We start from the raw sequence: 21,639 nt of genomic DNA, 5'->3' as shown, positions 1-21,639 counted from the left end.
TCTCTATTTACCTTATCCTTAGCATAATGAACTATACAACAAATAATATGTACGACTGACAGTTTACAACTTGAACTATAGATTGGGACTCAAGTATTGGTTATCATACAAGGTCATGTAAGGTCTTGGCTATACTCAAACCTGCCTATGCTCACTTCCCGCTGCTGCTTCAGGCCCGGGGCTTCATATGTGACACATGTCCCAGCAGGGCGGGGCTGCTGTGTGATGGAGCCTCAGTGTGGTGCGGAGAGAGAGCGAGGCTTTGTCACTTGCTGACAGTCGGCCCTCTGTCATTCAACACAGTTCGGGATTAGCCTTCCCTGATGGTTGGCTGACTGACCCATCCTGGGAATGAATGTGCTGCCCTTCTAACACTGTCGCCTGTCAGCACCTTTCACATAGGATATTATACAAGTGCGGAGAACCTCTCCATTCCCATCACATAGCCCCGTAGCTCTTTCTGCCTCTCCCAACCACCACTTGACAGCAGGTTTTTTTTCCACAGCACAAAATGTGACCGCCGGCTCGTCACAGCAGGACAAAAAAAACTCTGAGTCGGCTAGTTGCCTCAGCTTGCTTGGCACTCAAATATACTGTCAATGCAGGAAGAACAGACAGAGAGAGAGATAGAGGGAGAGAGAAAAAGACAGAGAGGTGGTTGGGGCTGGGGGGTTACACAAACAAGACGTACAAATAAGGGAGCTAAGCATAAATCCGGCTGTCACAACACGTTGTCTGGCTAATTGAATTGTTCCTGGCAGCCCAGAGAGAGCACAGACCATTTTAAGTTTAGCTTTATTGAATTATTAAATCAGAAAAGGAGGACGTTAACATTTAAGGGAACATTCTCCAGACTTGTTCGCAGCAGAGGGGAGAGGGAGTGGTGTTGTGAGTCTCTGAGTGTACGCAGTCTAACAAGACTTGAAACAAGATTACTTCTGAAAATTGTATTACTCTGCACTACGTCAATGTGGGTTGCTGTGTCCACATTACTCAAGCCCCGGCCTATCCATAGTAATGACTTCTTTTGTGTCGAGGTACATCTGAGCTGTTGTGTTTGTGTTTTGTTCAGACGTTGCGTATATTGATTGTGAATAATTGAACAGTGGGGTACGTGTGTGTCTCCGTCTGTCTGTACATTAGTGTGGGCATGTACATGTGTCTGTGTGCGTGCGTGTGTGTGTGCGTGTGTGTGTGCGTGTGTGCCGGTGCGTACAGCAGGGAGGGAGCAGAAGCTAGATTAGATGCTGTGCCACACAACAAGCTCTGGGCATTCTCAGTTTCATCTGCGGCTACTCTTACGCATTTCCATTGCGTACCAACACATAATTCATACGTCCATCAAGGTCTAGGGTGCATTTCAAACACCATCACTCGGGGCCCAGTGGGGGCTTGGCGTAACTGTATTCTCTTGGACGTCCTTGCCCTGTCCCATCTGCAATGCCTCCACTTCACCAACACCACTGCATTATGTTGCATTTGCATTCTATTGCCTCTGCATTGCCTCTGCAAGACTGGCCCTTTTCCCTCGCCCCCTCCCTCCCTCCCTCCCTCCCTCCCTCCCCCCCCCCCCCTTCCTCCTTCTCTTGCCCTTATCTCCCTCTCTTTCCCCCTCATCCCTCTCTCCGGTGCCAGGCTGGTGCCAATCTGCGGCGGTTGGCCGTGAGTTTAAATGCGGTCAAGGCAGGACAGGGCAGGGCAGGACGAGGCTCAGCAGGTCTGAAGCAGCAGTGTTTGATGTGATGGCGGCGGTGTGCAGCATTGGGCTATTGGCAGGGAATGTACACCAGGACGACCAGGAAAGATTACGTTGCGGTAAAAAAAAAAAAAAAAAAAAAAGGGGAAATACATCAGAAGGAGGAAATCCCTAGCAGGAGGATCCCAGCTCAGCACTTTCTCTCTCCTCCTCCTCCTCTTGACTCCCTCCTCCTTCCTTCCACTCCCTCTGCCTCGTTTGTCCTCCCTCCCCCTTCGCTGCCTCCTTCCTTCTTGTTCTTCTCTCTGCGTCTCCTTCTTGTCTCTTTCTGTATCGCTCTCTCTGCATTGATGTATTTCACTATTTCTCTCTCTCTCTCTCTCCCTCCCCCCTCTCTCTCTCTGCCTCTCTCTCTCTCTGCCTCTCTCTCTCTCTCTCTCTCAGCCCGGGGGTTTATCCCCCTGGAAGAGCTGCTGACGCTGACGCAATCCACTGCCACTAAGTCAGCCCCCTCCCCATGTGTGTTGTGTGTGTGTGTGTGTGTGTGTGTGTGTGTGTGTGCGTGTGTGTGTGTCTTTGTATGCAAGTGAGTGGGTGTATTTGTTTTCTGCATGTGTATGCATTTGTTCTGCATTCAGATGTGTGCGTGTTTGCATATATATGTGTGTGTGTGTGTGTGTGTATTGCAAGGCAAGGGGTATCCAGAGCACAAGCGGGGGAGGTGTAAACTCCCCCGCTTGAACTCCCTACATGCACAGCTTTACTGTCCCTCTCAGCATCATGTTGACAATGTCTCCCATCCCTACTATACCCGATACAATATATGCATTTCAAAGGGAGGTTTAGCATGGCTGGACGTGAATTCCGTGCTACAGATTGTCCCTACGATGCTCATAATTGTCTCTGTGACGTAGATAAGCCCCGCGGTGCAGGTGGGCCCCACGGCGCAGACTGGCGGGCCTCACGGTGCAGCCAGGTGCTGGCACAGGCGGAGAACCATGGGTGCTGGTGCCTGCACCCCAGGGTCCTGGTGTTGATGTATGGGTCTCACAGCCCCTGGTCACAAGCAGTTGACAGAGTGCAGTCTCAGAGCTCAACAGGGAGCAGGCTGTTCTGCCAGGCTGTTATTAAAGGGCTGTTTGTATTGCCTGCTGTTTTTTTCATTAGCAGGAATCTTATATCATCGCCTCTGAATATTGCATGAGGTTCGGGGAGGCTTGGTTGTCGTGACACCGCCGTAATATTTCACAACAATCAAAGATGGATGAGCCTATTCTTCTAGGTAAATAGAAGGGGGGGTGGGGGGGGGGGGCTGGCACCGATGAGGAAAAGCCCAAAGACGGTGACGGTGACACTGACGCACCATAAAGGGAGTTGGGGGAAAAAAAATCAAATAAAAAACAGAAGAGTGATGGGAGTCCATAAAAATGAAAATGCACCGTAAGACAAACGGGGCAGGCAGAGGAGAGAGAGCAAGGTAATGAGGGGGAAAGAGAGAGAGAGAGAGAAGAGAGAGAGAAGAGAGAGAAAACAAGATGGAGAGAATGACAGAGAGAGAGAGAGAGAGGGAGATAAAAAAGAGAGAGATGGGGCTATTAGAGGTTGAGAGAAAGAGAGTTAGTGAGAGACCCACGCTGCTCCCAGTAATTGAAAAGGCGCGGGGCTGATTTAGAGGGGAGCTAGCTGGGTTGTGTTGGGATGGGATACGATGGGGGGACTCGACGCAGAGTGCCAGGAGCAGGAACAGCCGAGCCTCCTGCAGCGCTCTGCTCCACCACCTCTACAGTCGTCATTAGCGCAACACGGTGAGAATGACCCTCCAAGGCCCATAATAAGCAGCGAGGCTGCAAAAACATTATGGCTAAATCCATACGACCTAATTACTGTAGGTGTCTTTGTTTCTTCGGCATGAATAATACAGGGAAATAAAGACTGGGAAAGGGAGGCTTTTAAAGAATAAGATCAAATACAATAATGAAGAAAGAAGAAAGTTGTTGTGTTCCCCCCAGGTGAGGCCCAGGCAGTCATTATACACAAGAGACAAAGGAATACAGAGAGCTCTAGGGTAGGGTAGTGTGTATGTGTGTGCCGAAGTGCGTGTTTGAATGTGGATGTGTATTTGTTTGTGTGTGTACATGCATGTGCGTACACAAAGATGAAGCCTTCATAAAACTCCCTTTTCTGTACTACAGTGCTTGTTACACACTAGCTTTCATTTTAGAGAGAATTGGTCTGTTCCCTTTAAAATATTATCGTCTTTACAGCCAACAGAAGGCACAAGAAATGGCCTGGCAGTTACAATATGCTTGTTCAGTTCTGTGTAACAACATCCAAAAAAGAATAGGCTAGTGCTAATGGACTTCTACAATGGCTACTACTGTGTGTGTGTGTGTGTGTGTGTGTGTGTGTGTGCTTGGTAGAAAGTGCTAGAAGCTTCCCCATATTGATGTTGTTCCTGGCTCAGCTCACCTCATCAAGTCTACTTCCCTAACCTGCTAATGCAACTACACCAACAAACAGGGCTCCGTGTCACCACACACATGCACAGAGCATGCGTGCACACACACATACACACACACACACACACACACACACACACACATGCACACACACAATGTTAGGCAAGGTTGAGTACATGCAGGATGCACACACCTACTCTCTGATAGACATACTCACATTGACCCATACAAGCACATGCACACATACACACACAAACTCTTGTACTAGAGGCATGCATGCACACACACACACGCACACACACTCCTGCTGTATTTCACGGGGCGTCTCATCAGTGTGCCTGTTCTTTCCAGGGGCGCTGATACGTGATAGGGCCCGGTCTCTCTGCCCGGTCAATCCTTCTCGCCTTACTGCCTCCGCAGTGTGCTGCTTCATTTACACGTGAAATATTGATGTGCTTAATTTAACCCCCAGGGTGCTCAGGTGTCCCTTCCCCCCCCCGAGAGGAGGGGAGGCCTTTTGCAGGGAACCCACAGACTCCGCGCCCTATCCTCACCCCTGTAACTACACCCCCCTCTCTCTCTCTCTCTGTCCAGGGATTGGTCGACAGGGCGTGTTTAGTTTCGCCTCATTGGCCGGTTGACGTGTTGGGCGGCGGCACGGACCTACCAGCGAAGCCACGTCCCAGTGGGTTTGTCCTCTGCTCAGTGGCGTGTGTGTGTTTGTATGGGTTGATATGTGTATGTCAGAGTGTAGGCATGTGCACCTTGCATGTGTTCAGCCTTGCATAATGTATGTGTGTGTGTGTGTTTATGCTGCAGTCGTGGGGTGGGTAGTGCCACAGTGATCTGATGTGGTGAGAGGAGCTCAGACAGCATCCTCATTAGGGAGGAAAACTAACTTTTACTATTTGACAAGCCAAATTGATTTCTGGAATGCCAAAGTATTTCATGACAATTGACAGCAAACTTGCCAGTAACTACCAGTAGTAGTAGTGGTAGTAATTTCCCACCCTGGTCGTTGTTGCCCACCCTTCATTTAACCTCAGTTTAATGTTGTCCAGGCTCGTTCTACCGAAGCTAAATGACATATAATTCAAAACAGATCTACAGAGATAATGAGCGTATCAGGAATGCAGGGAATTTTTATGTACTTTCTCCTCGACAGAAAGTAGAATCCCCCATCTAGATGTAAAACAAAAGATGTTTCTATGTTAAGACTATCTGCGTGTGCATGTGTAGGGGTGTGATGAAGGGAAATGCTCACCTTTGGTTAGCTTCATGCTTAGACTAGCCTGGTGTGTGTGTGTGTGGTGGGTGGAGGCCCGTCTCAGCCTATCTTTACTCCTTTCCAAACATGGTCAAATCACAGCCCAAATATGGTCAAACAATGTGGCAGTTACTTGACTTTTTGGACTTTTAGGCAGCATCATGTTGGAGGCATGGCTGCGACCTGCCCGTCTGTCCTGTACTGTGTGTGTGTGTGTGTGTGTGTGCAAGTGTGTATGCGTGTGCTTTTGGAAAGTTAACACGCCAGTTGTGGCCTGGTTTGCCTTACTAGGACAAGCCAACATGGAGTCATAGGCAGCAGCAGGAGGGTTTATTCAAACTCCCACTTGCCTTTTCAAAAACCCCCGACACCCCAGTTACAGCATGCTCCTGTTGCTTAGCAACCAGCTGGGTCTTGAGAGAGAGGAGAGGCGTCATAGATGTGTATGTATATCCACGGCTGAGCGAGAGCAAACACTGCTCTGCTGCCTCTCCCTCCCCTGTGAGCTACTCTCTCTCTCTCCGCAGCCTCCCTGCCATGTAATGGAACACATAGTATTATATATAGGCCCTACCTGTCTCTGCAGCTAGCTCTGCTCAGCATCAAGTACGCTAAATAACAGATTGAAAGAATGATGCTTATGATGATTTATTGTTGACACATTTGTCTATTTGGTAAACAATACGCCATTGGACCCATATCTTACAGGCTGTGATGCTATCTTTGTAGATCATCTTAGACAATCGGGCATCAGACTTGAATTACTCAGAATAACGACATGACATGAGACACGATAAAGTTCATGGTCTTTTTTATTTGAAAAAAAAAAATAAAGACTAGCATGTACAACTTGGAATGAATGTAAACTGAACTCAGATGAACAGTCGCAAAGACTGGTGTGCTGACACTCTGAACAGCATGCGCTGCGGACACAGTACACCCCTCACTATGCTCGTGTCTGAGTCGAGAAACAGAAGAAGAAAAAGAAAAAAGTGAAGGCCAGTGATTCTCTCTTGCCAGAAAGAGGACAGACACTCCATCTCAGCAAAAAAAGAAAAGAAAAAGAAAAAGAAAAAGCTCACCGTAAGACTCTTATGTCCCCCCCCTTTGAAAAGGGCAGGACGCACAACTAGTAAGATGGCCGTCCAAATAACATAACAAAAACAAAAGAACATGCCAAACATTTGAAAATGTATTTTTTTTTTGTACATTGTTTTTTTTTCTCTTTTTATCTAGCATACAATTAAGTCCCATTCCACTTTACGCTTGAGTTAGAACCTGGTATATTCTCTCATCTTAACAGTACAGGGTTCCTCTCCAAATACAAAAAAACTGTACCAAACCAACAAGAGGACAGCTTATAGTGGAATCAGCACGCTCTGGTAGCCCGGAGGGAGGATGGGGGCGGGGGGTTAGTGCTCCGGTCTCAAGCTGCATGCATGAAGAACAGAAAACAGAGAGAAAGAAGAGAAGAGATGGCCAGCCCAGACATTTACCACTAGCAAATGGAACTGGAAGGAGTTCGCCAAATGCTTTTGCTTTAGTTTGAAGGTAGTAGTTACAGGGTTGTTGTTATTTTTTTTTCTTGTTAAGTACTGATGCTAAACTGATCTCCGGGGGGAGGGGACAGGATCACTAACCATCATTTTCATGCAGATATTTTTTGTATATTTTTATATTTTTCCTGTGTGGACAGAAGGATATTTTATTTCAACATTCAATTATTTTCTATACAGAAACAGTATGAATAAATGAACATTTTTTTTTTCCAAGAGGTAAGTAAAACATTTTGATTTTTTTTTTTTTTTTCTTCTAAGAGGGGACAGGACGGGGCGGGCAAGCTTCACTTTGCAGTCATCATCTGTACAAACTCTGCAGAGAGGGACAGAGAGATGGAGAGAGAGATGGGACAAAAAGACAACAGGACATCAGGGTTAGGGCAGAGACTTTGGCCCGTCGCCAGGAGGGGCAGTCACCTGCTAAATTGTTAAATGCTTTATTAATTTTTTAATCAACTTGAGCAGGTTCAGAACACACATCCTAATTAGTGTCCCCTTTCCAAACGGCTTCCATGTTCATCTCATTAAGCCCATTTGATTAAAAAGCTGTTGCGTTGTGGTTACAGTTGTGGAGCAATGATGATACACACACACACACACACTAAATAAATAAATAAATAAATAACAGGGAGGGCTTTCATCGTCCATACAGTACATATTCTGTTCATAGCACAATGGGAGTGTAAAAGTAGGGCACTTTTCAGCCAAGACTTATGGACTGTTCATAATATATCAACAGCCTTCTAGAAAATGAGCGCAGTCTCTCGTGTAATGCGCTGAGGGACCGACAGTAGGGGGAAGGCAAAAAGATAGTGTGAGAGAGAGAGAGAGAGAGAGAGGCAGGGAGAAAGAAAGAGTGAAAAGGCTCCTGGCGCAGTGATGATAATTCAGAAGGATGGCTTTCTCCCATCTCTATTTCAGTAGGCTCCATCTATAGCCCCTATCTAATAACTAATATTACGTGTGGCTGGCTTGTCCTGCACTCCGCGGCTTGCTGTCGCCCTCAGAGAAATACACAGCTTGGAAAATGAAGTGTCCTGGTCCCCCTCTTTAATAAAGGATCAGACCATGGACTAGACACTAAAACTATGTGCATCATCAAAATTCGGTATTAGTTTCCTTTCCTCAAGCTCGTATTCAAAGAAATATCTCCTACAAACACCCATCTTTTAGCTCCCCTGGTTGTTGTTTTCCTTGTTTTTTTTTTTTTTACCTTCGTAGTTGACCTGTCCATCTCCGTCAATGTCTGCTTCTCTGATCATCTCGTCCACTTCCTCGTCTGTTAGCTTCTCCCCCAGGTTCGTCATGACATGACGGAGCTCTGCGGCGCTGATGTAGCCATTTCCGTCCTGGAAACGCACACAACACGGCGTCAAATGTGAGAAATGCAAAAATCCCATAGGTTGATGAGCGACGGGGCAAAGAATTCCCACCAGATCGATTAATGAGCCGACGTAGCAACAGGCACCAAGCGAACGGGAAGTCAGGAACACTAGGGTATATCTGATGACGATGTTTCTTACCTCAGGGTGACTTTATTTAGTATTGAACTGGCCTGTCAAGTGTGAAATTTATCCATGTTGCTGTTGTCAAGGCAAGTGTGAAATTTCTTAAGTGTGAAATTTCTTAAGGGTCATAATGTCTATTTAAAGCATCCCCCATTAGCTGATACCAAAGCAGTAAGCTAGTCTTTCTGGGGTCACATAAAAAAAATCTTAAAAATGGATATAAAAAGTTAGACCTGTGACATTGCATAAAACGGACTTGCCAAGCATGAAATTCCTACGATTTCCTCTGATGGCCATTGTACTGTGTGAACTTCCTGTAATTAGCACTACAAAGTGTTAACCTGGTTTACCTTGTCAAATACCCGGAAAGCCTCGCGGATCTCCTCCTCGCTGTCTGTGTCCTTCATTTTTCTGGCCATCATGGTCAGGAATTCAGGGAAGTCAATGGTTCCATTACCTGGAACGGGAGATCACACAGGCACATTTAATCAGCTGAAATTGCAATTACTTAAAAGCAAATTGAGATACAGATAAAAATAACTGAGCATTTAGTTGATGAAAAGCACCTGACATATTCATTCGGTCCACCGGTCCTTATGTTCAGGTGTCCCCCCCCTCCCCCCCATGTGTGAAACCTAATTCTACTGTTTACATTATACTATGGGACATCATTTTTCCAGCCGCTTGAGAGTCATTCCTGGCAATGACAGTGCAACTTGAGACAGAGAGGGAAACACCCCTCAAATCATTTCTGTATACACCTTCCTTCCTGCCGTAAACACAGCTACCGCAGGAGGGGGGGGGGGGCGGAGGAAGTGGATGTATGTGTACGAGTGTGTGTTTCCCCTTCCTCCTCAGGGAAGCCCTGGGAGGAGGAGGTTGCGTATGTTATACACAGCGCAGCAGGATTGCAGGGAGGACCCATGGCCAGTCATCCATAATGCAGACATACAGCCTGGCCTTCTGCGAGCCTCCATAAATCAAAGGCTCGTCTCTCCTGCTCCCCCTGTCACAAACCCTGCCTGGAGAGGGAGGGGGAAGGATGAGGAGGAGGGGGGGGGGGGGGGAGGTTGCAAGAATCCAGATGCTCCCTCCTACCCTCCTTTCATCCATCTCTACCTCTTCTCTCCATCCTCAAAGTCCCTCTCTTCATCCCTCTTTCGCTTCACTGCGTTCGCACGTCTGTGTGTGTGGGGGAGAAGTCGGATAGACGAATCGGAGGTGGTGATACTGGTGGTGGTAAATGGCAGCCGCTGTGTCGGTGGCGTGTGTATGCGTGTGGCGGGATCAATATCCATGTTGCTGTTGTCAAGGCAGGATTACCCGGGGATCAGGCCCTCTTGACAGGGGGGAAGGATCTGTGATCTCACCCACAGGAGGGAGGAAGGGAGGGATGGTGGTGGTGGTGGTGGTGGTGAGCTCGATGATGGTGGTAAGCCTTGCTTTCATGTAGACCTGGAGACGTTGCGAGTGGGTGGGATTGTAGTGATAAAGGAATTAATCACTGCTGCGTTGTAAGAGGCAGGTAGGCGTGTGTGTGTGTGTGTGTGTGTGTGTGGGAGGAGGGAGGGGGGGAATCTGTATTACAATTAACAGCTGAAAAAAAAAAGAGAAATTTGCGTCAGGATTGAAGGGAAGGTCAGGGACATTGAGGGCAAAGCACCCAGCAGGATTAGCCTTGGGGTGGGAAAGAGGGGTGGGGGGGGGGGGGGGGGGGATTGCTACACTCGGATTAACCAAAGAAAGAGCAAGCCTCGGTGGGATGAGAGAGAGAGAAAGAGGGAACAAGAGCATGGGAGAATGAAGAGAGAGAGAGTGTGAACGAGCAGACAAGCGGTAATGTGATGGGGCAGATGGTGATCTAATGGCCCGGGGTAACGATCTAAGGACCTGTTATCTAACACAGAGAGACAGCCAGCAGCGCCGAGGGAACACATGCTGCCACTGGGGGTTGGGAGGAAGGGTGGAGGGGAAGTCCCAGTCTTCAAGAAGGGCAGCACTACCGCTGGGAAACCATCACCGGAGGAACAATGACTAGGGAAGGAAGGGGGCCCTTGAGTGATATCTGCTGTGCTCAACTGAACCTTAGGCCAGCTGCTGCTGTGGAGGAGGGAGGAGGGGAGGGACAGAAGTAAGGAGGGATGAAGACGGGGTGGAAGGGAGGCGGGAAGGGAGAGAAAATGGTGGGAGGGAAAGAGAGAGAAAGGGAGGGAGGGAGTGAGTGGGTGGTAGAGAGAGATGGAGATGAGAGAGATGTGGAGAGGAGAGAATATAAGGAGTGAACCGAGTGGGAGACGGTGCGATTACACATAAGAGGTGCTGACGCAAACTATAGAAGACTGAGGCATCTCGGTGCACTTGTGTGTGTGGTCATCCTTTTCCTGCGTTATAAAGCAACCTTGCGTGCCTGAGGTTAGAATGGCAGGCTTGTGTAATGATGACGAATGCTGTGGTTGGGCTAAAGGTAGTATGTTGGTCTGGACCTGGGCAAAATAAATATTGAATCCATAATTAAATCATTTAACTTGTCTTGCAAGTTATTTTTATATGTTAATGCATCTGGTGTTTTAATTGAAGCACATCTTAACTTGAAACCATATTCAAATATATTTTTACCTGGGTCTGTAAGCCTGCCAAGTGGAACAATGACAGCCTTGTATAAATTTAAGCAGTTGTGGCTTGCTAGTATCCCAGTCTGTGTAATTCTAAGATAAACGGCAGCAATTTCGCCTATGATTTGAATCGACCCATTATTAGATAATTTCATACCATCATCCATGCTGTTGATAAGTTGTGCCTTGGCTTTAATCACATAGCCAAGAGGCCATTCCTTTTAACAGCTCTCTTTATCTGGCTTAAGCCAACCATCCTGTTTTTCATTCATTGTCATTCATTGCCACAGCGTCCTTGTTTGGTAAATAAAGCTGATTTTCAATGGGCAAGCTGACAACCCATGGCTGCCTATGTGGGTACTGGATGTGCAAAGCGCAGAGAGGCCTTATGTAACCACTTTTATTTTCCATTACTAGCTTCATTGCTGTCTGACCTAGATTGCATCAGCCAAGGGAGGCAGAGGCAGAACAAGGGGATGTTAGTGATGGTGTGTGTGTGTGCGTGCGTGTGTGTTTGTGTGTGTACGTTTGAGTGTACGTGCTTGCACTTGGGTGTAACAGGGAAGTGGGGGGAGGTGTTTATGTGTGTGTGTGTATGTGTGTGTGTGTGTGTGTGTGTGTGGGGGGGGGGTGGGTGGGGGGGGGGGGGGGGGGGTTGTGGGGGGGTGGGTGGGGGGGGGGGGGGGGTGGTAGTGGGAGGACGTTTCAATAAAGGGGCTGCCAAGCTGCGGTGCGATTGATTTCTCCTGATCAATGTGGCCCCATTTACGAAATCCTATAAGCTGACAGCGCACCACTGGGGTAGAGGCCCACTGACAGCTAACCTCCCCGACCCCAAAGCCCAAGGACGGCCAGGTAGTGAGCTACGAGCCAACTCCTTGGGCTCCTCTCCCTATCTGTCTCTCTACATATCTGTCTCTCTCTCGGTCGTAGCGCAGTGGAGGAAAGAGATTGAGTGAATAGAGGAGGGTGGGATAGGAGGACAGGGTGAGTAGAAGTAGAATCTGTCTGTCTGTCTGAATAATGGCCCTTGATGGCCTCTCAGCACTGGTGCCAACACTGTGACAGCCTTTTGACACTTAGCCCGCTCTACTCACCAGCACTGGCAGCACCTCCTGCTCATATATATCTCTGACATTGTCAACTATGATGGAGTGAAACGCACAGTGACTAAACTGCTGACACAGAACAGGGACACGTCATCTGAAAAAGTAGCTGGCTGGACAGTTGGCTTGGACAGTTGGCGGACAGTTGGCACAGAGGGAGGGAGGTAGGCAACAACACCACTGAAATGTGTTTCGAGATGGGGCGGTGATGGACGCTCAGTGTAATTCCGTGCGCATTTGTAACAGAGGTTTTATGATTGAAATCCTGCAGAAAAATGTGAATCTGAAAATATGGTTCAAGACCTAAACTGATCTCCCAAATTCTTGTCCTTGTCATCTTGTGCTTGTACTAGTTAGAGGAAATTAATGCGATGGAAATGATGCCACTGGAAAGGGAATGGGTGACAAGTGTATAGTTGTTACTGTCCTCCAGTTAGGAGTGTCAGTTGTAGTTCATTCAGTTGAAAGAAAAAGGAAGAGTAAACAGTGAAGGGCCAATTTGATGGCTGATGGCAAAGGGATGACATCCCCCTTGTTGACACAATATTAAATACTTCCCTCTTGCTAACTATAGATTTAAAATGACAACTAAGCAGGTTGGTAAGCCGTTGCAAGGACAGTTTAACTGCTTACCTTCCACTCTGTTGAGTTTAAACAGATTCCCCGGTGAATAGACCCAGAAATGGACTTTCAAGACAAGTCGAGTGACATATTTTGCACACTTAGAGTGAATAAGATCCACCAGATAGCTGAAAATCCTTACTGCCTATGTAACATAAGGACATTTCTAGCACCTCATGATGACTCAGTCCAGTCTTCATTTTGTCCCTTAGGATTGGGCACAAATTTGGAATGACTGAGTGGTTATGTCCTTAATTGTCCTATTAGCACCGTATTTGAGGTTCTATCTGTGTACCATGTGCAATGGGAAATCTGTGTTGTGTGAAAAGTATTAGCAATTAGGATATTAGCAATGTATTTGGATAATAAAGGTACTTCTGATTCCTATCTCAACTTCCTCATCTGGGACCAATCAAGAGGGATTGTCTAACTCTGTTTCCTTATTTGGCACCAACCTGATGTGACCTCTTTGACACAGCACTTATATATTTCTGATAAATCAGAAATGAGTGTCTTACAGCTTCCTCATTTTGCACCAATCAGAAGTGGCTTTGTCGCTTCTGCTTTTATATCGTGGGTCAATCGAGCGTGTGTATACTGACCGTCAGCATCCACCTCATTGATCATGTCCTGCAGCTCGGCCTCTGTGGGGTTCTGGCCCAGCGACCTCATGACGGTGCCCAGCTCTTTGGTGGTGATGGTGCCGTCGCCATCCTTGTCGAATAAGGAGAAAGCCTCCTTGAACTCTGCAGGGGTGGGGTAGGGGTAGAGGTTAGATTACCATTACTGTTACCAAAATGGGTTAGGTTAGGACCTGATGGTCAGGTCATGAAGGCTAATCAATCCTTTTAGGGATGTGGTTACAGTGGCTGTGGTGACTAAGTGGATGGCTGTCTATAAATTGGCTCACGAGTGTGAACTAAACTGTAGTTGTAAATGTGCTGAGCTCTAAAGCTATAGAGGAATCTTATCTCATACTGTGACAAAAGACAGCAAAGCAGAAGATTGGAAGTTGAAAAAAGCTAACAGATTTCACTCCAAGTACTTCAATGTGTGTATGAGCTGTCTCTTGGTACCGGCGGGCTTCTAAAGAAAGGGCCCTAGAAGCCCATCCAGGGTACGATATCTGAAGTGCAGGCAAGAGCGAGCATTAGCCTTGGAGCCTTAGCACAAACTAATTAGCTGCAGAGGGGGTTTGACTAAGAAGAAACAGAACAGCCTCCAGATTTAGTACAAAGCCCACATCACTTTATTTATCAAGAATATCACAAGGCGGACTTGCATGCTCGCCTGGAAAACTGTCTGTGCGCTGTGGCTGCATGGGTTTGAGTCCTGACTCATGCTATGCTGTAAATATTTCTTTCTCCTCATTTCCTGTGCATCTTCACTGTGCAGTCTGAAAAGCTAATGAACTACCGAGGGAAGACGGCCTCCAAACTCTCCGATATTCCCTTTCATGATGTTCTCTGTCAGTTGACGTAGAAGCGAACAGAACAGCTAATGAGAGGTGCCTCTGTAACCTCTCTCATGCGATGGAGAGATTTTACTGAATAACACACAAGTGAGGTTGTCATTGATCCACCAAAAGTCAGTAAACTGTGGGTTGTGAGGGGAGGGAAGGCAGCAAAAATTCTCTTGTTCCTACCTGCAATCTGCTCCTCTGTTAGTTGGTCAGCCTGTGGTTGGAAAAAAAGGGGGGAGGGGGGGGGGAAACAAACAAACAAGTTACTCAACACGCAATTATTCCAAATACCAAACTGTTTCGTCATTACAGCCCACATCATCCCCACCCACCAACCAAACATCTCAACACTGAGAGCAGTGTTCAGGGGTCGGTCGACCTCAGTGCTGAGACTTCACCAGAGGCCTCAGCCAGAATCTACTCTTGGCTTTCCAATGGGTATCAAGATTTTTTCGATGATGATGATACCTCAAATGAAATCCTTTTTTTCAATATTTGGATTGACATATGCAGCAATTTATTTTTTGTGCATCATTTGCAAATGTCATTCTTTTCTAAGCAGAATTAGAGCATGCTCAAATGATTTTGTCCCTAGAAATGCCATTAGAATAGTTGAAGACCCGAATGCCCATTGGAAGCTAACAAGATATCTCAAACATAATGGAACTTTTGAAAGATTTCATTTGTTTGTTAGACTGCAAGAAACTGCCTTTACGACGTGCTAATACTTCCAGTCATTCACCCGAGGAGTGGCTTCTAGAGACTGACTCACACTATGTACAAAGAGTAGAATGACTGAATATATTGCTGTCTTCACAAGTGGTCCATTAATAAAGAGGGACTGCAGGGCAACGAGACAATGTGATAAAAAGGATAAAGGATTGTCTCCAGGCCAGCAGAGAATGTTTAGGCGGGGTTGTTTCAGGACATATCAGCATGGGAGTGTTTTCCATGGTCCTATTGCTGCCCACCAGCAGGGAAAAGGGCCTGCTGGGTTGGCGCGGTTTGGTTCCCCTCCCAGCCTGTTCCCTCCACTAGCTAGGCTCTCTAATGGCTGCGAGTGACTCACACAGGCTTTAAATGGCTTGGAAGTGTGCATCCACTGCCAGGCATTTAACACAGACGGATCGCGCTTTGTGAAGGAGCCACTGATTTCAAACAAACATCCTCAGCAGTAAAGTGTGAATGCGAGGCTTGTGGTACACATGGCACCTCCCACAGGTGCCCTCCCTTCCCCGTTTGAGAAAAGAGAAGCTTATTATTATTATTGTTAACAGACCACTGACGTCATTCTGCTTGGCAGTAAAACAGGAACACACACAGACGAACACGAATGGACAGACACCCACACACACACTTACACAGATGTATTTGAATCTTTACACTCGTGCACACACATCTACGCAAACACACAAGCGCACATGTACTCTTGTGCATCTCATATGCATGTGTACACACACACGCACGCGCACACACACACACACACAGTCCCTATTAATGGTATTCTTCCTCAACACCATTACTTTCCATCCCCATGTTTCCTGTGAATTAGTCAGAGGAGCCAGTTCTGCCTGAAAGCAAATTCCTACAGCCCATCGGTGTGTTTATGTGTTTGCACAAGCAATCTGGCTTTGGATACAGCTAAGCACACGCCAAATAACAAAGCCATACTTATATCACATGGCTGTGGGGACCTGAGCCTTGCCAAGTCTCTGTGCGGAGGAGAGGGTTTTCTATTCTATAAATCAAGACAGAAAATTGAATTTGTTGCGTAATGACTCGATTCAGTTAGACCGGATAGAATTTATCAGATCACCGCATGACACACGGGTAGATGCCCTTTAGCTTGGGCCTTTACAAAACAATAGGCTGCTGCTCTTGGCTTGAGTAGTAGCCACGGGAGGGATCGATCCGGCCAGCGAGGGTTCATGGATAACCTCAGCGGCCCTCATACGATTAGCTGACATGATTCAATAACCTGTCCTGCACACAATAGCCTTTGCTTTTCTTCTCTCTCCCTGCCCCCTTTCCTGTCTCTATTTCCATCTGTGAGATTTGTGAAATGTCAAGAGACAAAACGACTCTGCTGTCATTGAAGGGTGGGGATGGAGGGGGGGATCGACATTGCTAACATGCCCCCTCTTCTGACCAATATTCTCTCTCTCCTCCTTGCTCTTACAGCGCCTTCTCCATCTTCCTGTGCCCCTTCCCCCCCCTTTCCCTTCTATCTCTCTCTTGCTCTCCCTCTCTGTCTTGGTGTGCATCTCTCGCTGTGTCTCTCCTCCTTTGCCTTGCTGTCTCCTGCTGTCTCTCTAAGAGGACTGGGTGTGGGGTTTGGTGACTCAGTGCTATGGATCCTCCCCTGGCTACGACCCAGGCTGCTGGGCCTCACAGTGCTGCTGCGCCACCAGGCCCACTACCGGCCCATCCCTTCCTCCTCTCCCTTTCCCTCCTTCTTCCCCTGGCTCTTGGAACTCAGCCTGTACCAACTCCTACTCTTCGAGGCCTTTCCCCTCTGTGTGTCTTTCTATTTCTCTCTCTCTCTCTTTCCCTGACACACTGCTCAGAGGAAACTCCCTCTGATTCACAGTCCACGCTGTCCTATGGAGAGGGCTGTACATTGCCAGGCTTCCAGCCTTAACGACAGCTTGTAGAGGAATAGGTGGGGGGATCCTGGCAGTGGCTCGCTGGCACGAGTGGGTCAACCACTCCCACTGTTGCCCGGCAGCCGGCCCCAGCAGAGCTCCAAGCGGGGCTGAGGAAGGCAGCAGTTCACTGGGCCACTGAGCTGTATCTTTTGCTCTTACTTGATGTCATAGCGCCCTTCTGCTTCCTTCCCAGCAAGCACCCAGTTTAATTTGGTTGGGGATGCAAAATGGTGCCAACCGATATCTTGTCCTTTAACAACTCCAAGCCGTTGCTTTATGTGCCTGTGACTTGCCGGTCCGTTAGTGTGAGGTGTAGAAACAATTACTGAAGTAGCTACTCCATATTCACCAACGCAAAAGGTGCAAAGCCAGCTGTCACTCTGACAGATGGGTGTGACACACACACTCCCACATACACACACATTCACAGTGACACACAGACACGCACAAAGAGTCAGTGTGACAAACACAGGCACACACTCCCTTTCTATAGGGGCATTGAGCTCAACAGAGTGCTGAACGCCTCTTCTCTTTGAGCCCGGACAAAAGACAGAGGGGGCTTTGGGCCGGGCTGTGACTGGAGGGGAGGAGGGAGACTAGATGGGTGTAAACAACACCAGTCTCACTGCACCCTGCGGGCAAGGCCAGTCCACCATATGGCCTGGTGGTGGAAGGCGGCTGGGTGCACTCCTCCACACCATAGGGAGCACTTTACCTCTTCTACACACTGGGAACATGGGACATGGCTAGGGGTGGCCACCAAGCATATCAATTATTCATTGCAGTGGATCAGATGTCCTCCGAGTTACTAAACATGCATCAGCAAACAAGAGCGTAACAGGAATAGGATAGGGCCTTAGCATGGTTCGACTACTTATTCGATACTTCCACCTCAATGGGGGAGGCTGTTTCCACTTCAATGGGTGTATTGATGCGGACAAGGGGCTTACGCCTGTGGATTAAACTTTTCAGAGATGCTGATACGCAGGCTAACTCCATAACAATTCTGCTTTACACTCCAATTACTGCGCGGCGTTGCAACGTGAAACTGCATCGCAGCTCGATACCATATATGGGATATTTGATCACAGCAGAGGGGGGAAAAGAGGTCTATGGCTTCTTGACTCCCTTGGGCCATTAATGATCCATCAAGGTTGATAATCAATGGATTAGCTTGAAGGCCTCTTTTCCACTTCCAGATCATTTCCATTGGGTAACTTCTCCTTATGTGACGTAGCTAGTGGAAAGACTCTGTTTCATTAGCTGGATGCAGATGTCAGCACAGAACTGTGTGTGTGTGTGTGTGTGTGTGTCTCAAACATCTGGTGAAATTGGTTAGAAGAGTACGGTAATTCACCTTTTATTTCACAAGTCTCTGAGGCCTATGGAATCCATACTTATTTACTGGCATTTTAGCCACTACAGAGTAATGTGTAGCCTTACAAAAAATATATGGGCTGGAGTGCAGCATGAGGGTCCTGTAATATTCATATCCACATATATTTGGCGTTAGGTTGGTTTGGAAAAAGTCGACCAAACTTTACAGCTGTTGATGTTTTGTGGTAGCCAGAGCCATAAAGAGCTTCTTAGACAACTCACACTGGCACAGAATTTGCATACCATCGAAAATTTGCAAAGAGGCAACCAAATCAGCCAGCATAACATGAAGATAAACCTTCAGTGCCTGCAGTAAAGGCGGAACTGCGTCTGATATCGTTTTTTTTTTTCCGAAGCAGCCCATACAGGCCGGGCGATACAGTATATATAACATTTGCAATTACAGAATATGGTCGATTTCCGTTGCGGAAAACTGACGAGACACAATGTTGCAATTCCCCATCATGGCACAGCTCGGCTCGACAGGCAGCAAGATGGTGCAACCTAGAAAAAGGGAAACCTAATGGAGCCAGCTCGTTTCCTCAAAACGAGAGAAGCGCCCTTCATGCACTCGCCTCAAGTGTCCGTTCAGACACACGGCTGACCAGCAGCAGACAGACAATAAAGCATGGATATCTTTCAAACAGATGGATTGTAACATGTTCGGTCTGTCATAAAAATGTCAGCATGGGGCTCTCGTCCGATCTTTCTAATAGGTAGGCTTCCCAACACGCCTGCGCTCCTAAGGCGGATTGTAAAATGTAGCCTAATGCACTTATGGCTGCAGAATTATGCTGTAATAACCCAGAATAGCTTGCTAGTTATCCCGATACCATTAAATCTAGTCCAAGAATTAATTCGATCTGCACCATGCAGCTATGGGCCAGCAACATGACCCGATATAGCCATATAGCCAATAATGCCGTAAGAATTGCGCAGTTATAGGGAAATACTGTCCCATTTTGAAGAGGAGCATCGTCCCAGAAATAAATCCACTAAGCCAAATAAAACATCATCCATATTAGGGCTTCACTTTATCCCATGCGGTAACTAAATAACCATAAAAATATGAGCTTTGCGGGCGTTTTCTGTCTCCTCTGCGTAAAAGAATAGCCTATAAGAGGAATCAATGAATGAGTCGCAAATACAGGGAAAGAAAGGCAGTAAGCTACACCAGGCTTACACTTCTAACCGTCACATCTCTTCTACAATTAAAATGCATTTTCCTAACTATTCAGAATGAATGAGGATACATACCATGTCGGATGGGTTGTGTGCTTGTTGGTCTATGGAAGCAGACTAGGAGTGTGGTCGTTCCTTAGATGGAGTTCCACTAGCGGGTTAGGAGTGTGTATATTGGCCGTGGCCAGAATGGGGATTGCCTTGTGTATCCCTCCGCCACACTAGCACTGATCACTCACTTCCTTATTTCAATTCAGCGCTGTTGCAGCAGCGCAGGCCTCCAGCCGGAGACATGCCAATCACGCTGGCTAAAACGCCTGCAGTGCATGTTGAGCATCCTGAAACTCTTACTTTTACTATAGGAGTAGGGATGTAGTGGACTGTAAACTCACCAAAATCTCAGTTTACCCACTTCTTTAGGCTGACATAAGTCTTGACTATGATTTACAGTAAGAGTGTACATAATAAATAGCATTTCAGTGGACATATTTATCCAAAGCACCTTACAGTTGGCTACATACATTTTTCCATGGGGAATCAAACCCCTAACCCAGTGTTAGTGTTATGCTCAACTCACTGAGCTATAGACTACATCATTGGAAGCACTATCAAACTGATGGAAGTTATGTATAGATAACGTATTTTAAGGAAAAAAGAAATGCATAAATGAATGCTTCTAAAAATGTAACTGATTTGGTTTATGGTGCGTGTTTGCCCTATGATGATCACCGACTGGAGGTCATAGTTTCCACACCTTTCTATTTACTAGTACAACACTGCAGGTCTGTTTTGTGTAGCTACAGTAAACTGCAGGCTACCATGACTTGCAAGTTGAGAGTTTGTATGATAGGCCTTTGGGAGCATTTATCCCAGTTTAACATAGATAGCACTGAGGGGCCAAATTCAACTTGAGCCCAAATAGTTAGTTAAGCAAAATGGTTTCAAAAACACCCTAATTAACCTCACATAGGCTAATACAATTGCCTGTAGTTGGGCTGAACCATCACTGTCCTCATCATCGTCACAGGTCTAGAAGAGGATAGGTAGATAGATTGAGAGAGTACACTAATTTGTTTTTCCGGGTTTTGGTAATTGTCACTCGCCTAGTAAGACTTGAATATGGTGCAGGCTGGTCTGCTAACTTCCTACCCATCTACCACTACCTGATCATAACCAATCACCATCTATTACTATGATCAATAAGAAGGCTATCATCCTTATCCTAGCCCTCTCATCCTTATCATGGCAAGGAGAATCAACAGCCAAATTATGCTGAATTGTAAGAGGGTGTACATTAGGTTAGGTTACGTTAAGTTATGTTGCACATGGTTTTATATAAGTTACGACACATTAAAAAGACCACAAACAACAGCATAGAGAAATAAACATTACATTCATAGCTCCAAACCACAGTTAAGACAGTTAAAACTACAACTATCAGTCCAGATTATTCAATAAAGGTCTACTCCTAGGACAAGAATCTATTATTATGTAATTTTCTATTGATTTTATTACCATATGAAACAATTTTGAAAACCATAGCCCGTTTCAAATTCATAGACTTGAACAAAAAAAAAATGCAGACTGCACCTTTAAGTGGGAACAGATAATTGAGAGACCTCACAACTTCACTTCATGGTTCTAATGATGGTTTTCATATAAAAACATGAATTCGTTAGAGTTGTATGGAAAATATTCATACGAAATTGCCATCTACAACATCTGGCCTTTTTTGTGAATTCAGAATAGAGTTGGATTCTCCCAACACAGCGCACTAGTTTACCGCCGCGGAAGGATACTAATAGTGTAGGAAGCTGCCTGGTTGACACTGGAGAATTTGCTGTGCCGGTATGTGATGGCGTTTCTGATTGGCCGCTGCAGACCCGCAATATTATACTCCATGTATCGGCAGCAGCGATTGGCTACGTGGGACCTGCATTGCACCAGGCAGTGGCACTTGATGGAAATATAATAAATATAAATACAAGAAACTTAAAAAACCAGCGCATCTTTAACCGTCGTTTCTCTACTGCCTCGTTAATTATCTCATGGGTTCAAATTTGGTTGGCTGAGAGGGATGGAAAATGTGACAGGTTTTATTAGTGCAGGGTAGTTGTTTGATAGGCTCGATATGGGAAGTGC

General features: G+C 46.6%; 1 protein-coding gene across 1 annotated transcript; it reads right to left on the bottom strand.

The window, feature by feature from the left end:
- Window positions 1–6,216: 6,216 nt before the first annotated feature.
- Window positions 6,217–19,699, bottom strand: LOC139931398 (calmodulin-1). The gene is made up of 6 exons (XM_071924889.2): window positions 19,573–19,699; window positions 14,474–14,504; window positions 13,431–13,574; window positions 8,840–8,946; window positions 8,195–8,330; window positions 6,217–7,294 (listed from the first exon to the last, which is right to left on the bottom strand). The coding sequence occupies exons 1-6, from the start codon at window positions 19,573–19,575 to the stop codon at window positions 7,266–7,268; spliced, it is 450 nt and encodes a 149-aa protein (XP_071780990.1). The 5' UTR covers window positions 19,576–19,699; the 3' UTR covers window positions 6,217–7,265.
- Between the last annotated feature and the right edge of the window lie 1,940 nt (window positions 19,700–21,639).

This window comes from Centroberyx gerrardi, chromosome 18, assembly GCF_048128805.1.
Source record: "Centroberyx gerrardi isolate f3 chromosome 18, fCenGer3.hap1.cur.20231027, whole genome shotgun sequence".
In the NCBI taxonomy this organism is placed as follows: Eukaryota; Metazoa; Chordata; class Actinopteri; order Beryciformes; family Berycidae; genus Centroberyx; species Centroberyx gerrardi.
The sequence above is the reverse complement of the archived record's forward strand: the minus strand, read 5'-3'. Positions and strand labels throughout refer to the sequence as shown.

Excerpts from the sequence above, each read along its gene's own strand:
- LOC139931398 (XM_071924889.2), bottom strand. Across the intron at positions 13,575-14,473 it reads AACAGAGGAGCAGATTGCAG|AGTTCAAGGAGGCTTTCTCC; the intron begins GTAGGAACAAGA and ends CCACCCCTGCAG. Across the intron at positions 8,947-13,430 it reads CAATGAGGTGGATGCTGACG|GTAATGGAACCATTGACTTC; the intron begins GTCAGTATACAC and ends CTCCCGTTCCAG.